Below are 15236 nucleotides of genomic sequence, written 5' to 3' on the forward strand. Positions count from 1 at the left end.
ATTGATTCATACCCCGACAGGAACGGGAACTGAAAAAGTGGAGTCACATAGGTATAGACCTGGCTGCAGAGGGAGAGACTGTGGAACCGAAGAAGAAAAAACAGTCAATTGCAGAGACGATATCATCCCCATGATCAGGACTTCAAACATACTTGGACCTAAGTAGCCCGAGGAAGTGTGACGAAACAAATTTACCATAACTGCGGTTTAAAAACCCAATAACGTTAGATGATCCCTATATGGAAATGAATCGAAGCATTGGGAAGAATTTGTAAACAGCGTTATTAGTTCGAAGTTGGAGATTCTGATCTGTATGCGGGGTATTCACTTGTTTGGAGTTGGAGTTTAAAGTAACAGCATATACACCAAGCATCATTTAACCATGGTAAGTAGTTTTATTTCAAATATATTTACTATCTCACCCATCATTCATAGATTCTAGTTCTAACGTATTACGTCATAATCATGAAATGTTATGATTGACGAGTATGAAACCATTAATGGGAGATCCAACGTTGATAGCAAACTACTTTAGAAACAGCTGATGCAACCCCACCCGCGGAAAGCAGCTCTCCAGTTTCTGAATAGTCCGCGTGTGAGCGAAGCGAGCGGTCACCAAAAAAAAAGACACTTCATGTAGTGGAATTTAGGCCTACAGAGAATATATTCTGGCACACGTCGCTACCCAAATATGAGGATATTCGGTCATCTCTCTACCCGCATAATATATAAGGGGTGTATAGTGGTTGCCCGAACATGGGAACTTGGAACATACGATGGCTGCAGCCCCTTGGCCCCTTCTCCGTACCCCTATGAGTACCTTATCATCATCATATCTTTATACCCAGTTTCGGCCTGTTCGTATGTTTTATTATAAAATACTTCATTACCGTGTAATTATGTATCACGTCATATTAGAATGGTTTTAAAATATATCATCTCGTTTAGTACATGTTTCAATGTTTTTCTTCATTTATGGATAGGCGGGGAATATTGGAGGGAGACATGTCGACCTCTGTATTTTCAAGGATAGGGGTCGTCCTTCATAAATTTTGGAGAAATGTCTACACCGCCATTATTACTGAATAATCGGGCCCCCTAGACAGTAAACTTTGAAGACTGAAATAGCAGTAATTAAAACTCAATGTCTGCATTACATTTTCAATATAGATACGAAACCTTGTATTATGTATTTACTAAAAAATAATCCCAGTGCCTATTTGTTTTGAGGATAAACACATTCCTCCGAACAGGCTTTATTCTAAAACTAGATAACATTATTTGGTGTGAAGCTACATTTAACAAACGGCTATTGTGTCTTCAAGGTCCACTTCATGACGAAGTCAACCACGAGTAACAGAGTTATTTGAATATTTTGCAACAACAATTAATGTCATCTGAAATTTGACTACTTTATACCACTATCATATTGCTGCCTAACGTGCCTCAAATGGATTGAGTCCACTGTGTTTCCAACTTTCCACCCCCTCACACGCTCATTACTTACCCATGGACAAACGGTTGTCTTGGGAACCACTTCTATCTTTACAGATGGGGTGCAGGGCTTTTGCCGGGAGTCCGAGGGGCGGAGCTCCAGGACATTTTTGAATTTTTAAAAGCTATTAAATTCAAAATAGTCTAGAAATTGTAAATTCCTTTTTGAAAGTCTACCCGGTTTTAGATTAGGTCGCGTTCTATTCACATATTAGGCCAGCTAGTGCCCACCCCTTCAATATTTTAACCCGTGCTACCCCCACTGAAATAAGGGGTTCTGGACCAAAAGGTTTCATTTGAACCCCCTCAGTTTTTACCTTTTAAAAGTGTCACCTCACCTTACATTACTATATTCGGCCAAAAATTTCACCGTGCAGATTATTATGCAGGGTTATAAAGGTCAACCATGACTAGCAGTCACGGCCGCCGACTGGTTGTTATATAATGATACATGTTGGTGGCGGTGGTGGTCGTGGTGGAGATTGTGGTAACGGTAGTGGTTGTGGTGGTGTTTGTGGTATTAGTGCTGGTGTTAGGGTATTTGTCGTTGTTGCTGTTGTTATTATTGTTGGTGGAGGAGGTGATCGTTGTTGTTGTGTTTGTTGTTGTTGTTGTTGTGGTGGTGGTGGTGGTGGTGGTGATGGTTGCAATTTGATAGTGGTTAGTGTTGGTGATGTTGGTGGTGGTGGTGGTGGTGGTAGTTGTGATGGTTTATGGTGGTGGTGGTAGTTGTGATGGTTTATGGTGCTGGTGGTCAGTAGTGTACGTTGTTAGTGGACAAGGTAGTGGTAGTGTGGTGGTGTTGGTGTTGCCGGTGGTCGTGGAGGTGGTGATGGTGGTGTTGGAGTCGATCCTTTGATCATCACAGCAACACCGATCACGCTTGAATTCTCGAAAATAGAGGTGATTCAAAACTTTTTGGCGAGGATGGTGTTAACCTTACACCTGTATGTACATGCATATCAGGCTTAAATAAACTAAGCACTTTTGATCTGGTCTTTACCTGTGTTTCGAACCTATAATCCTGATGAAGAAAGAGCCAGAAAATCAGAAAAACCAAGAAAAACAGAAACAGGGAAAGAACACCCCCTGATCAATAATTATGATTGTCATTATTTTCCAAAATAAGAGCGGTGCACCCTCTATCATTACAGTGCCCCCCCCCCCACCCATGGATGGACGCAATGTCTCTCTGTTTCTGCTGATATCTGCCATATATTTATATCATCTTCTATTCTCCTTATCAAATCAAATCAACCCCCGTTTCATCTTTTCTTTACAGGCAGAGAAGGCAGAGGTCACCTTGGACAAGAAACAAATGGATGGTAATTAACCTTTGACATTCGATTTTAGCAACTAGTTAAAAACGACGAAATTTATCAGTTCTAAATGAGTGTAGGAAACGCATTGTAAATTATATAAGCAAAATAATCTATATATTGTTATTATTATTATTGTTATTATTATTATTATTATTATTATTATTACTATTATTATTATTATTATCATTATCATTATTATTATTATTATTATCATTATCATTATTATTATTATTATTATTATTATTATTATTATTATTATTATTATTATCATTGTTTTCATTGGTAGTATTTTCATTATCATCATTGTTATTATTTTTTGAAATTATCATTATTATTATTATTATTATTATTATTATTATTATTATTACCAATATTGTTGTTGTAGTCTTCGTTGTTATAGTTGTTACATCTTCAATTATTACTATTTTTCATCACTCTCTTTATATAGTGCTTAAGAAAGCCTTTGCCGTGTTTGATAAGGATGGTGATGGGATCATTACTGGGAAGGAGCTGGGTAACGTGATGCGATCCATGGGAGAGAACCCAACAGAGAACGAGGTTCATGAGATCGTCAACGAACTCGATATGAATGGTAGGTATAATTGGACAAGTAGACAGAATAAAGAAGAAAGAAAAGAAGAGAGTAGTTGTAGTAGTAGTAGTAGCACCACCAGCAGCAGCAGTAGTAGTAGTAGTAGTAGTAGTAGTAGTAGTAGTAGTAGTAGTAGTAACAGTAGTATAGTAGAAGTAGTAGTACTTTTTTGGTGTGTTTTGTTGGAAACCCCCCGCCCCTCAAATTTTTGTTTTAATTCAAAAAAAATAATTAAAAATTGTGCTATTGGGTGACCCCAAAAAGGTGACACATTACCCCCCCCCCCCCCCCCAACGGAACGATCGGTCAAATTTGCAAATTTTCGGGACAAAAAAAAAAAGTGCTCTTGTAGTAATATAATTTGTAGTAGTACACTGTATTTGCACATGGTCCATGAGAAGCCTTTTTGATCAAAAAGTCGAAAACAGGGGTGGGGCACATTTCTTGGTTAGTGATACGTCACTTGTGCCCCGTTCAAAGATGACGGAGTAAACCGCCAGGGGAGAAAAAAAAGTTGGAATTTTAACAAAAATGTGAAGCTCAATTATTACATCTTTAATAAAAACGCTGCGGTTTACCAACTCATATCTGAAAGAGGCATAATTATTTTGGTCTATTCCTTGAGAACTTATGTGATGGTGAGGTGGACGAGTGGATATGTCACCGGACTGTGGATCACAAGGTCCATGGTTCAAGTCCCACCACGGCACTAATGTCCTTTGGCAAGACATTGATCTACATTTGCCACTCTCCACCCGGGTGTTAAATGGGTACCCGGTAGGATGCGAAAGCTAATGTGCTTAGATGAGCAAGTGTGCGCTTGTAAAAATGATTCCTGGCTGGAATGCTCCACAGGGAGTGGAGAATGTGCAAACATTGTGTGCGGGTTAGCCTGAATCCGATGACCAGGGTAATAATATGATTGCAAGGCCCTCAGGGAGAACAGTATGAATACTGATGAGGCTACCCTGGGTAAACAAGACATATAATTATTATTATTATTATATTATTATATTACTGTCATTCAACCATCAGGAAACGGACAAATCGACTTTGCTGAGTTCGTGGGAGTGATGTCGAAGAAGATGAACGATATGGACAACGCTGAGGATATCCGTGAAGCTTTCAGAGTCTTCGACAAGGGAGGAAATGGATATATCGAGTGAGTAGAGAGACGATGGCGGATCCAGGATTTTTTTAAAGGGGGATGGGGGTACAATTCCGAAAATTTATAATCTAGTACCTCTCCCACAGTCCCCCCCCCCCCACCACCAAAAGAATGAAAGAAGAGAAGTAAATAACATTTCTTTGACGCTACTTTAATTTAAACATCTCTGAAAAATAGACAATTTGGTACCTCCCCCACCACCAAAATCAACATTTACATCGTAAATGGCAATGGTCTATTTAAATATGTCATTGGTGTAGTTAGTTACGAAATTATGTAAAAATATAAATTAGAACTAAGAGAGAAAGAATGAATGAAATAAATATATAAGAATGAAATAAATAGAATTTATTAAAGGTACTATGTCCCTTTTGCAGCCAACCTCAAATTCTGTAGAACTTTGCAGGAATTATATGAATATGTCATGTATGTCCTATCTGTCAAATTTAAACGTTAGCAGTGTCCTCATATTCAAATTATGCAAGGAAACCCGTTTACTTGCCAGACTTCACTGTCAGACACTATTGAGTGACTGACTGGCTTTTTTCTTCTTTGGTAATAACATACATGAAAAGAGTTGTAAAGGGTACATGAGCATTTGCCTACATCAATAACCCACTTTAGTGTGATGGCCAAGATTAAACTGATTGAATCTTTGCGCAGCATAAAACGTATGACCATTCAGTACAATTGTCTGAAAATCAAGACTATTACTTTTGGGCTCTATAGCCCTAAAGTCGATTTGACAACTAATAGTCGTTATTTTCCCACTTGAAGACATTTTCAAGCCCCACCTTTTTTAGGGAAGTTCTAAATAAGTATTATCTTTCAAATGCAGTTGGAATTTAACTTTTTCATTTTTTTGGCCTGCAAATGGGACATAGTACCTTTAAATAAAAATACAAGATATGAATAGAAAACGAATGAAATGAGGAGAAAAGGAAATTTCGAAAAATTGGGGAAAATAATTAAGACGGGGAGGGGGGGGGGAGAGAAAATCTGTACAAATATAGAAATATACTTAAAAATAATGAGTAAAATGGAAGGGAAAAAACGGAAATTAACAGAAAACAGCCAAGATACAAGAAAACATGATTCTTTTGGGTATTGATTCTTTCAGGAATTCTGAACTCAAGCACGTTTTGACTTTCCTCGATATCCATAAGAGCGAGGTTGATGAACTCATCAAAGATGCTGACACCGACGGGGACGGTCGAATCGAATATGAAGGTAAGATACCCTGCCCCTGCATGGCGTAGAGACAAGGTCACGTCATGACGTGGCATACCTCCCCGTCCCCCATTACGACGGTAATGATATGAAATTAATATGATATTATGGCGTTACTGCAGGGGGCACGGGAGCATTTGCCTGACCTCACCCCCCCCCCCTCCAATACACACACGCTTAAATTGAACATGAAGGTAAGACAATGTGGTGTAACTGCAGGGAGCAGGGGGAATTTGCCCCACCCCCTCCCACACGCACAGACGGTTGAATTGAATATGAAGGTAAGAAGATATGGCGTACCTAGTGGGCACTGGAGCATTGCCCCCCCCCCCACTCCTCCATTGACAGAGAGGGTCGAATTGAATAATAAGGTAAGATACTACGGCGTAGCCAAATGGGCAAGGGGCCATTTCCCTCCTTAAATGGTGACGGTCCGAATTGAATATAAAGGTAATATACCATGGCGTAGTTTAAGGGGACATGGCCGGCGCATGTTGCCCCTCCTCCTTCCCCCATTGATAGTATCAGTCGAATTCAATATGACAATAAGTTACTGGGGGCGAGCGACATGACCCCTCCCCTCAAATCGACGGTGACGGTACATTATTGAATATGAATATAGAATACCTTTTCGTAGGGCAACTCAAAGTCCGGAACACAGGGCATGTCATTAACTCCTCAAAACGCTTTCGGAGATATTACGACTGCATGCTATTTCGTACAGACAGGTTTCATTGAATTTAATGAACTTATGTCTTTCCTTTATTCTATTTTTTCCAGAATTTGTTCAAATGATGAACCTGGGTAACGAGAACAAGGGCAGTGCTACCGCCAATCTCATCAATGCAGTTCTTTGATATTTGGAAATTAAAGTATTTCAAATTCGTTGAAGGTAATTAAACAAGAATTGCTTTTTAAAAGCTGTCTATACGTTAGCAGCCGGACTGTCTTGCTTGTAATGGTATAACACGTGTTAATTCAAGGGTAGAAGAGTGGGGCAAAATCTGCCTTGCCCCGTTTCAAATTGTTTTCAATAACAAGTGTCACATTTCTGTGACAAACTTGCTCTCACTCAATCAAATGCAACGATTTCGGTAGCTTATGGCAGTTATTGTAACATGTTATTGATAACAAGTTTTAATAAAACAGGGCCCTAAAGAGCACCTTTAATTAAAAGTTGAATTCAAGGTTTCAAGTGTTCTTCTGTAATAATGCACTTGAGGACACCATACAAAAAATGCAGCTTAATTTGGCTAACGCGACGCGACTTTAACTAACCGTATAGTGAAAGCCTTGAAGCGTGCTCCAAAATATATATTCGCAATCGAATTATTTAAAATTATAATTGTCGCTTTTTGAAATTAAATATATGGATATTCTTTAGTAACGGACAGAAAACATTTTTATTTATCTTCACCTTGCCTCAGTATTTATTATGTAAATTATTTGTTGTGAAAATGGAGGCCAATTTCTGCGTATAGTTGACATTAGTGATAAGCGTCTGAATCTGAATATTTTAATCAATATTATATTGATTATATTGATATTACATTTGTATATTTTGTATACTAGGAACTACAAAATAAAAATTATCAAAGGAATCCTTTTGCCTCGAAATTTTACGATAAGTGATTTTCCTGTATAACTTTTGAAAAATGCAAAGAGATCTTGTGGAAAGAAGAAACATTAACAACTTTCTGCTTATTGTCCATAAATTCATGCGTAAATCTTACGTTCCTTTTTCATGTTTGTATTTTATGATTTTATCGACAATATTTGTTTCCGTATAGAACGTAAGAATATAGCATATGAGATGTTTATATTATTACGTATGCGGATACTTCGACGAAGTTAACAAATTTGTACAGTTTAAGTGATGATTATTACACAGTTGAGTACTTTTAAAGAATTTGGTATTGAACGATTGTTGATTTTTGTTTCTCGACATTCCCGTACATGTATTCAAAAGTTCTAAATCGTATTGATGAATGTATAAAACTTTAAATCATTCCTAATCTATTTTGATAAATTGGCTTAAAATATGCAAATGATTGCCTTGTGTGTTGAGTGCCTTAATTAATTAGGCTTATGTTTGTATTTATGAATGTATAAATCATTCCAAACTTATTTTGATAAAATGTTTTAAAATATGCAAATTGCCTTTGTGTGTTGAGTGCCTTAATTGATTAGGATTATAATTGCCTTGATCTTCCAGTAATCAATGAACTGTGGTGTTAAGGCGATCATAAAGACTTTAAAAAAAAAAACGTAAGGAAAATTCAAAAGCTCTCTGCGAACTTTTGAAATGTGCGAACGTTGTAAAGACCAATTACGTAATCCAAGCATGAATTCAAAAGGAAAAACAATAGGGTATTGAATTTCCCTTGAGTTAGTTCTTCGAAAGTCTTGTGATCGTGTTTTTGTTTGTTGAAGAAAAAAATGAAGTGTTTGTTCATATGATGTAATTTGCCATGTCAATCTAGATTATGTATATTCAATGTATAATACCTAATTCATGTCACATGCAACACCCGGTACCAGGCCGGAAACAGACCGAATCAAATATTACATTATCTCAAAATTAATCAGAAAAAAACAAAGAGTTTAATTTGGAATCTGTTCGGATTCGGTTATGCAGTGTGATTATTGTTTATAGAAGTTCAAAGTCATCTGTTTGTAATGCATTTTCCAGGTACTCTGACCAATATTAGGCCTATGCTTCATTTACAGGACGCCAAACAAATCTTCGATATATTTCTGTTTCAATATCAGCATAAACTTGATACATTATTAATTACGTAACAAAGAACACTGAATTCCAAATCACGCATAAATAAAGCGGATTTCTACATCGAACCGGAGGGGCGTTGGCAAAGTTATGCAATAATAAAGAGTTTTGGTTAAACAAAATATTACAAGAGAAATAAACAATGGCGAGAACTGTAAAGCCGAATATATATATTTCACTTATATGTATTTTGCAAAGGCACACCCTTATTTACCTTCTCTCTTCTTTATTTTTTACATCTATATCTCTTTATAATACAAGATGAAAAACAGAGAATTGTTTGTTCTTGTGTATGCTAGAAAGCATCGATATCAATATTTTGCTGTATTTTTTGACAAGAGACATTACATTTTGTACCTAAACTGTATATATGGAAATAAAATCTAATTTTCACAATCTATTGGTGTCGGCTGTTTGTTCCTCCGGACTCCTGTTGGCTAATTAATTGTGGGGTGAGATTTTCGTTTTGTCTCTATTTTGATTTAGAACCAGTCTGAATGGCGTATTTCAAATTGAATTAATGCGAGCGAACGCGTACGTCTCAAGTAAGTTACATATTTTCCTTTACTCATTGGCAGATCCAGGGGTTGGGAACGTGTAAAACACGTTAATTTTACCCTATTTTTCTTCTCGAGATGGGCCCCCTCCCCTGGCGCTCAAGGGGGAAGGGGGTGCGATTTTTCATATTTCTGAGGGCCCCCCCCCCCCCCCACCACCAAAAAAAAAAAAAATAAATAAATAAATAGTGCTCACTGATTCACGAGCATTTTTTTAGGACTTTTTTTCTTTCCCCCCCCCCCCCCCCCCCCAAAAAAAAAAAAAATTAGTGAGAAAATATTTAGCAGCGAATCAGCGAATCTAGCTTCGCGAGAGGGCGGAGATCGGAAGGTTGATCCAGGTACGGCGCGCGCGGTATATTAAAGTTGAACTGGTTGATCTCACTCCAGCAAAGCATAGAGAGTCAATCTATGATTTTTGGGTCGTCTGGTAACATCTAATTGCCGCAAAAGTCGTGCCGTACTTTGGCCTAGAGATTCAATGGAAGTTCGTGAGAAGGAAAAACTGTCAAAATCAGACCCAGAGTTACGGTAAGAATATTGAAAACTTGTCTTTTATCACTAAAAAGCTACTAAGGGTGGTTTTGGTTTAAAAAAATACTACTTTTTCCAATTCAGTCCCGTATAGTGATAATTGTGTAATTCTATTTCTTACCGATCTTGATCTAGATGCACAATGCACATGAGCATTGATGACCACTATATGCGTTGCTGGAGTGGTTATTGAATAAATTGGTTATATCATAACCTTGACTTGTCTAGACTGAACCTTACTTGCATGTGGCACTATTTTAATATAAGCCCAGTACATTAATTCCTACATTACAGTATCATTTTCTTTCACTTTGATTCATTTTTTAGGAGTAAATCACTAGAGTAAAGGAGCCGGTAATCGGCCAGCTCCAGTTTTCGGCCGATTGGTTGGATACAAGGTAAAATCCCTCTAAAATACATCGCATAATAGCATAACACATATCCCACACATACTATACAATGCCAGTGTCACTGAAGAACCACATTTGCAATGAAAAATATATCCACATTTTAGCGATGTAATCTGCGGTCCCGCTACCCGAATCTGAAAAATCGAGTATCTTACGTGTGTCTGTAAGAAATATGGGTACCATAAAATGAGCTTTATTTCAAGTATTTTTCAGATTTAGAGCCCGATTTTGTGCTAGTCGCAAGCTCAAAAGTATCTCATCGCATGTATTAAATCAATGCAGCCGCACACCGCAACGCACACATGATATCTCTGTCTAATTCAGATTCCAATATCCGATCACCGCAGTACTAGTTTTCGGCCTGGCGAGCTCCCGGGAGCTCCGGCGTGGGATATCTGCTCCGCCCGCTAGTGCTATAGATCAGCGCGGAAACGCACACGGCGCGTGCGCGCGCTTCCTATTGACTTTGTACATGCGGCCGAAAACTGGTACGCTATGCCGAAAACTGACTCCGAAACAGTGAAAATTGAAATGAATATTGTCATGGCAATTCGTGATTTTTTTCTGGGATTCTTGTTTTGTTTAAATAATGATAATATTTGCTTCATGATTTGAACAAAAAATGATAATAAATAGGAAGTTTAGGGTCCAAAAAATAGGATTTTGTCTTAAGTGGCCGAAAACCGGCTCCTTTACTCTATGCCTTTATCTTACTCCTGTTCCTTTGTTAGTTTGTTTATAGTGCAGATGTTTTTATGTGATCTTTTTATAATATTTTGTTTGTTTGTTTCACAAGTGCATATTGATCATTTGTTATCAAGTGTATTCAGTGCCTTACTGTTCACAACTTTTTTTTCCAGTTTGATTTTGTAGGAGGATTCATAATCGATGGAGAAATGGCATCAGGGAATTCACCCTCGTCTCTCATTGCATCAAAAGAATCCTCTTTACCATCCTCATCATCTCTGCCTTCAACTTCATCATCACAATCACCCACCTCGCCGATAGTAACACAACCACAGACACCATGTCCTCCCCGGGTAGCCATGAAAACGGACGACTTGATATCCCCCCAGCCAATAAATATCTTTGGACAAGTGACAGACTTCCTAGATCGTCATTTACAAGCTCTTAGAGTAAGTACCCACATTACTTTTGGCGATAAACTGAACTCTTTAGGCCACCGCAACAAGCAAATGGTTCGGCAAGATTGGGCTTTGTGAGAAGAAACAGCAGATAAAAAAAAATTATTGACAACATGACTATGAAGTACCTGCTGTAGCTCTTTAACAAAACACAAAATAATATGATATCTTTTAGTTCAATTCATGCTTGCCCTGTTATGCTTTTGACTATGGCTTTCAATAATTTTCTTCCTCTTTTTATTTGACCCGATTACAGATTTGTGTAGCTCTGCTTGGGGTGACTGGCATTGTAATTATTGGCAGAAGCATTCGAGTGGTAGGTATAGTTTTTTTTATACAGTATACAGATGATCAATGATCAAGATATATTGAATTTCAGCATGACAATAACTACCAGTATACATTTTGTAAATGGAGCCAATTCTTTTTGAAAAAAGCTTGTCATGGTTGGCCTCATTCAATATTTCATAATCTATGACAATAAATTAATAATCAAATATTTAATTTTTATTTCTTCATTTTGTGCTAATATTGAAATATATTGAAATATATACCCCAAAGTAATAGTTAACTCAAACATATACTGGTATACATTTCTGTACATTAAAACTAGACAGAAGTCCACCCTGTTTTAATCCCCGAGTTGTCTTGAGAATAGATTAATTTCAGTAATCATCAAATACCCTAATGCAAGTTTCTTTTCACTTTTGTTAGATGAAAACTTTCCGTGCTGTATCTGACATACCAGAAGAATTCATCCGAAAGCAGATGACCCTGAGAGGAAAGGTCAGAGGTCACCAGGATCACCACCTCTTGGTAGAACATCTTCCTATCATCCGAGGAATGAAGGGAATGAAGAAAGGACAAAGAGGTGGGTACAAATGATTCTGTATTGCAGTCAATTTTCAAAAGAAATGGCTCTGAATATAGATTTCCAGCCGTTTTTAATTCTTGATTTGTATTATATTTGTAAATTGTATTCTTGTATGTATTTGAATTTTTATACAGAAAATAAAACCAAACCAAGTAAAGGTCATTGTGGTGTTGTGGTTTGGTGGTTATTCACTTGACTCTCAATCCAAGGGTTGCGGGTTCAAATCCCAGCCCAGCACTATAGCATCCTTTGGAAGACATTCACCCACATTTGCCGCTCTTTTTTTTTGCCACTAAAAATACTATTCTAATGATTGTATCTTATTCATTTTAAAATCTCAGTTGTTCTTTTGCAATCCCACTAACCCTGACAATATCTAACATTGTGTGTTTTTCTTGTACTGAGAACCCCCCCCCCCCCCCCCACTCCAAAAAAAAAAAAAAAAAAAAAAAAAATCAGAGAAATCTATATCTCTCATTTTGGATGTCTCCTTCTGCATTCAGACTCCTTGCTACCTGTGTGTCTGGCAGGAGTCCATGTTTCTGAGGGTGGCTTGACTCACCTAGTCAACATGACTCCTGTTGACTCCTTGATCAGGTTTAGACTACTTGCTGTGAACGAGGCACAGCAACTGGAATGCATCGTCACTAGGAGAAAGGTATTGCTCTATTTAAGCAGTGCTCTTGCTAAATTTTTGTTGGCAGGGGTTCAGATTTAAACTTTTTGGGTCTGTTTGCATGAGCCATTTAATCATGTTTTGAAAGTTTAGGGGTCTGGAATTAGATTTTGAGTACCTATGTTTCCTAGGTGCCTGTTAGTGTCTAGTCCTGCACTATGCTACCATATTTAAGAAGCAGGTTGGTAATTTGCGAAAATCTAGACATCAAGACATTAATTTACATTTGCCAGTCTCCACCCAGGTGTAATGCATGATTCAAAGTGATTTCTTGATTGCTTTCAGTACCTTAGAGAAACTGAGACACTTGGCTGAAGTGAAGGGTAATAGTAGTATTCTTAGGACCTTGAGTATCCCTTCGGATGAATATGTGTGCAGTATGATTATAGCTACAGTCAAACCTGCTTTAGTGACCACCTGTCTACATCAAGCACATTTTTTGTTTCCCTTGGGCGGTCGCTGTAGACAGGTTTGACTGTATTATTAATTGTTTATGTTATGATTTACTGTAGTTTTTGTTGTTGTCATGTATTATTCCTGTTCTCCCTACTCTCTTTGTATTTCACCAAACTTGATAGAACTTTGCATCTTCACTTATGGTGAACGAGTCCTTAGTGAGGCAAGGGTTTGCTCGCGTTAAACCAGCTCATCCGTCAGTCGCGCTCCACCCAACAACCGTTCGACTGATCCAAAGACTGTCCAAGGCAGAGCTCCACGCTGAGAAGAAGGCCAAGGGGATCTGGGCCAAGCCCCCTCTCAGGGAGAGAATGAACGAGAGAGCTCAGGAGGTGAGGGACGGGTTGAAGGAGAGGTTGGTGTCCACCATGACGCCTATCACCGTGGGCATTAATGCGATCAAGGCAGCAGGGGCGAGGGTAGGTGCAGTCATCAGATGGCCCAAAAAGAGTTCAAAGAATGGTTGACTGGAACTCTTGAAGAGAAGGGAGAGAATGAACGAGAGAGCCCGAGAGGTGAAGGATGGGTTGAAGGAGAGGTTGGTGTCCGCCATGACGCCTTTCACCGTGGGCATCAATGCCATCAAGGCAGCAGGGGCGAGGGTAGGTGCAATCATCAGATGGTCCAAAAAGAGTTCAAAGAATGGTTGACTGGAACTCTTGAAAAGAAGCTGTTGCAGGACTTTGGTAACAAACATCAAAACATGTTTTGCTCTTGATGTATTAAAGAGGTTCCATGTGGCTATACTGTATTCAAAATATGAGCTTCAAATATTATTTCTAAAAAGAGATATTTCTATTTAAATACATTAAAGTGTACTTACACCAAAACATGTTTTGCTCTTGATGTCACAGGTTCCATGTGGCTATACTGAATTCAAATATGAGCTTTACGTATTATTTCTACACAGAGATATTGCTATTTAAATGCCTTTTAAGTGAACAGGAAAAACATCTAGTCGAGTGGACTAGCACGCATAGGCAGTCATATAGAATGGGGCTTGCACAGAATTTAAAAGTGGGCTGGTATTTCATTTATCCTTGCCTTGAATGTTTGTAAACAAAGGATAATAGTTATCAGTATCTGTATCAGCATCACTTCCCTTTTAAAATGGTGTGCAATACATTGTTGTTTTAAATTAATCAAACTCTTGTTATTGAACAATAAATGCACTGAAAATATTTTCATTCGTTTTAGGATGTTGGGAGCTTGTAGCGCTTGTATATCCCAGATCCCGAGAAGTGCCTTTACTTATGTTAATTTTACTTCTTATCCATTACACAGTTGATGAAAACTTATACGATTGTCATCCGTAAGCTTCCTGGTTTCTAGTGATCATCATTGGGTATATTTGTGATTTTCTTTGATTGTCTACTTTAAGAAACTACAAGTCTTTTAGTGAAAGAAGACAGTTTTATCTTTAGGTAGATTTTAGTGTGTGGTGAATTATCAAAGCTTGATTTGATTTCCTGTATACCTTGTCTGTGTCTATTCATTAGTCAGTATTACAAATTTGTTAAACCTGCAATGCCTTTATATCCTGGCAGACCGTATTGAATGAAGAAACATTTGTATATCTACTCTGTGATAATGCCAATTAATAAAATTACATCAGAAACCACCTTTAATTACTTGTATTAAGTTGAGCAGTTTATGTAATCCTGGCTTGCAAGTGCCAAGGATATCATCAAGTCTGAATAATAAAGACTATCTCCTTTTACTTGTAGGGCCTATAGAGTGGTGAAGTGTGACTTCATCAAAAATCTATTTTTAGAATTTCTCAATTTTTCTTAATTTTCGGAAAGAGCATCAAAAATAATGTCCAAACATCAAAAAATAATTGAATATGTTAAGGATTGGCTGAGATATGACCATCTGAATCAATAAATGTTCTATAGTTCTTTACTTTTTATTTATATGATTCTCTCCACTCAATATTTTCTCTCTCTCCCCCTTTACATTCAATATATTCTGTCTCTCTTTTTTAATC

At 37.7% G+C, this 15236-nt stretch overlaps 2 protein-coding genes across 2 annotated transcripts; both read left to right on the plus strand.

The window, feature by feature from the left end:
• The first annotated feature begins 328 nt into the window (after nt 1-328).
• On the plus strand, nt 329-8073 carry LOC593629 (neo-calmodulin). The gene is made up of 6 exons (XM_011665641.2): nt 329-385; nt 2777-2819; nt 3265-3408; nt 4444-4570; nt 5697-5806; nt 6587-8073. The coding sequence occupies exons 1-6, from the start codon at nt 383-385 to the stop codon at nt 6661-6663; spliced, it is 504 nt and encodes a 167-aa protein (XP_011663943.2). The 5' UTR covers nt 329-382; the 3' UTR covers nt 6664-8073.
• A 1477-nt stretch (nt 8074-9550) lies between these two features.
• LOC115924505 (protein C3orf33-like) lies at nt 9551-14874 on the plus strand. Its single transcript, XM_030986816.1, has 7 exons — nt 9551-9682; nt 10956-11231; nt 11497-11556; nt 11955-12111; nt 12618-12772; nt 13369-13578; nt 13762-14874. The coding sequence occupies exons 2-7, from the start codon at nt 10992-10994 to the stop codon at nt 13894-13896; spliced, it is 957 nt and encodes a 318-aa protein (XP_030842676.1). The 5' UTR covers nt 9551-9682; nt 10956-10991; the 3' UTR covers nt 13897-14874.
• Nucleotides 14875-15236: the final 362 nt, after the last annotated feature.

This window comes from Strongylocentrotus purpuratus, unplaced genomic scaffold, assembly GCF_000002235.5.
Source record: "Strongylocentrotus purpuratus isolate Spur 01 unplaced genomic scaffold, Spur_5.0 spur5_scaffold_16, whole genome shotgun sequence".
NCBI lineage: Eukaryota > Metazoa > Echinodermata > Echinoidea > Camarodonta > Strongylocentrotidae > Strongylocentrotus > Strongylocentrotus purpuratus.

Coding starts and splice junctions, on each gene's coding strand:
- LOC593629 (XM_011665641.2), top strand. Junction 3,409..4,443: donor CAACGAACTCGATATGAATG/GTAGGTATAATT, acceptor TTCAACCATCAG/GAAACGGACAAATCGACTTT. Junction 4,571..5,696: donor GGAGGAAATGGATATATCGA/GTGAGTAGAGAG, acceptor TGATTCTTTCAG/GAATTCTGAACTCAAGCACG.
- LOC115924505 (XM_030986816.1), top strand. CDS start 10,992: ATGGCATCAGGGAATTCACCCTCGTCTCTCATTGCATCAAAAGAATCC. Junction 12,773..13,368: donor GCATCGTCACTAGGAGAAAG/GTATTGCTCTAT, acceptor CAAACTTGATAG/AACTTTGCATCTTCACTTAT. Junction 13,579..13,761: donor TGAACGAGAGAGCTCAGGAG/GTGAGGGACGGG, acceptor AGAGCCCGAGAG/GTGAAGGATGGGTTGAAGGA.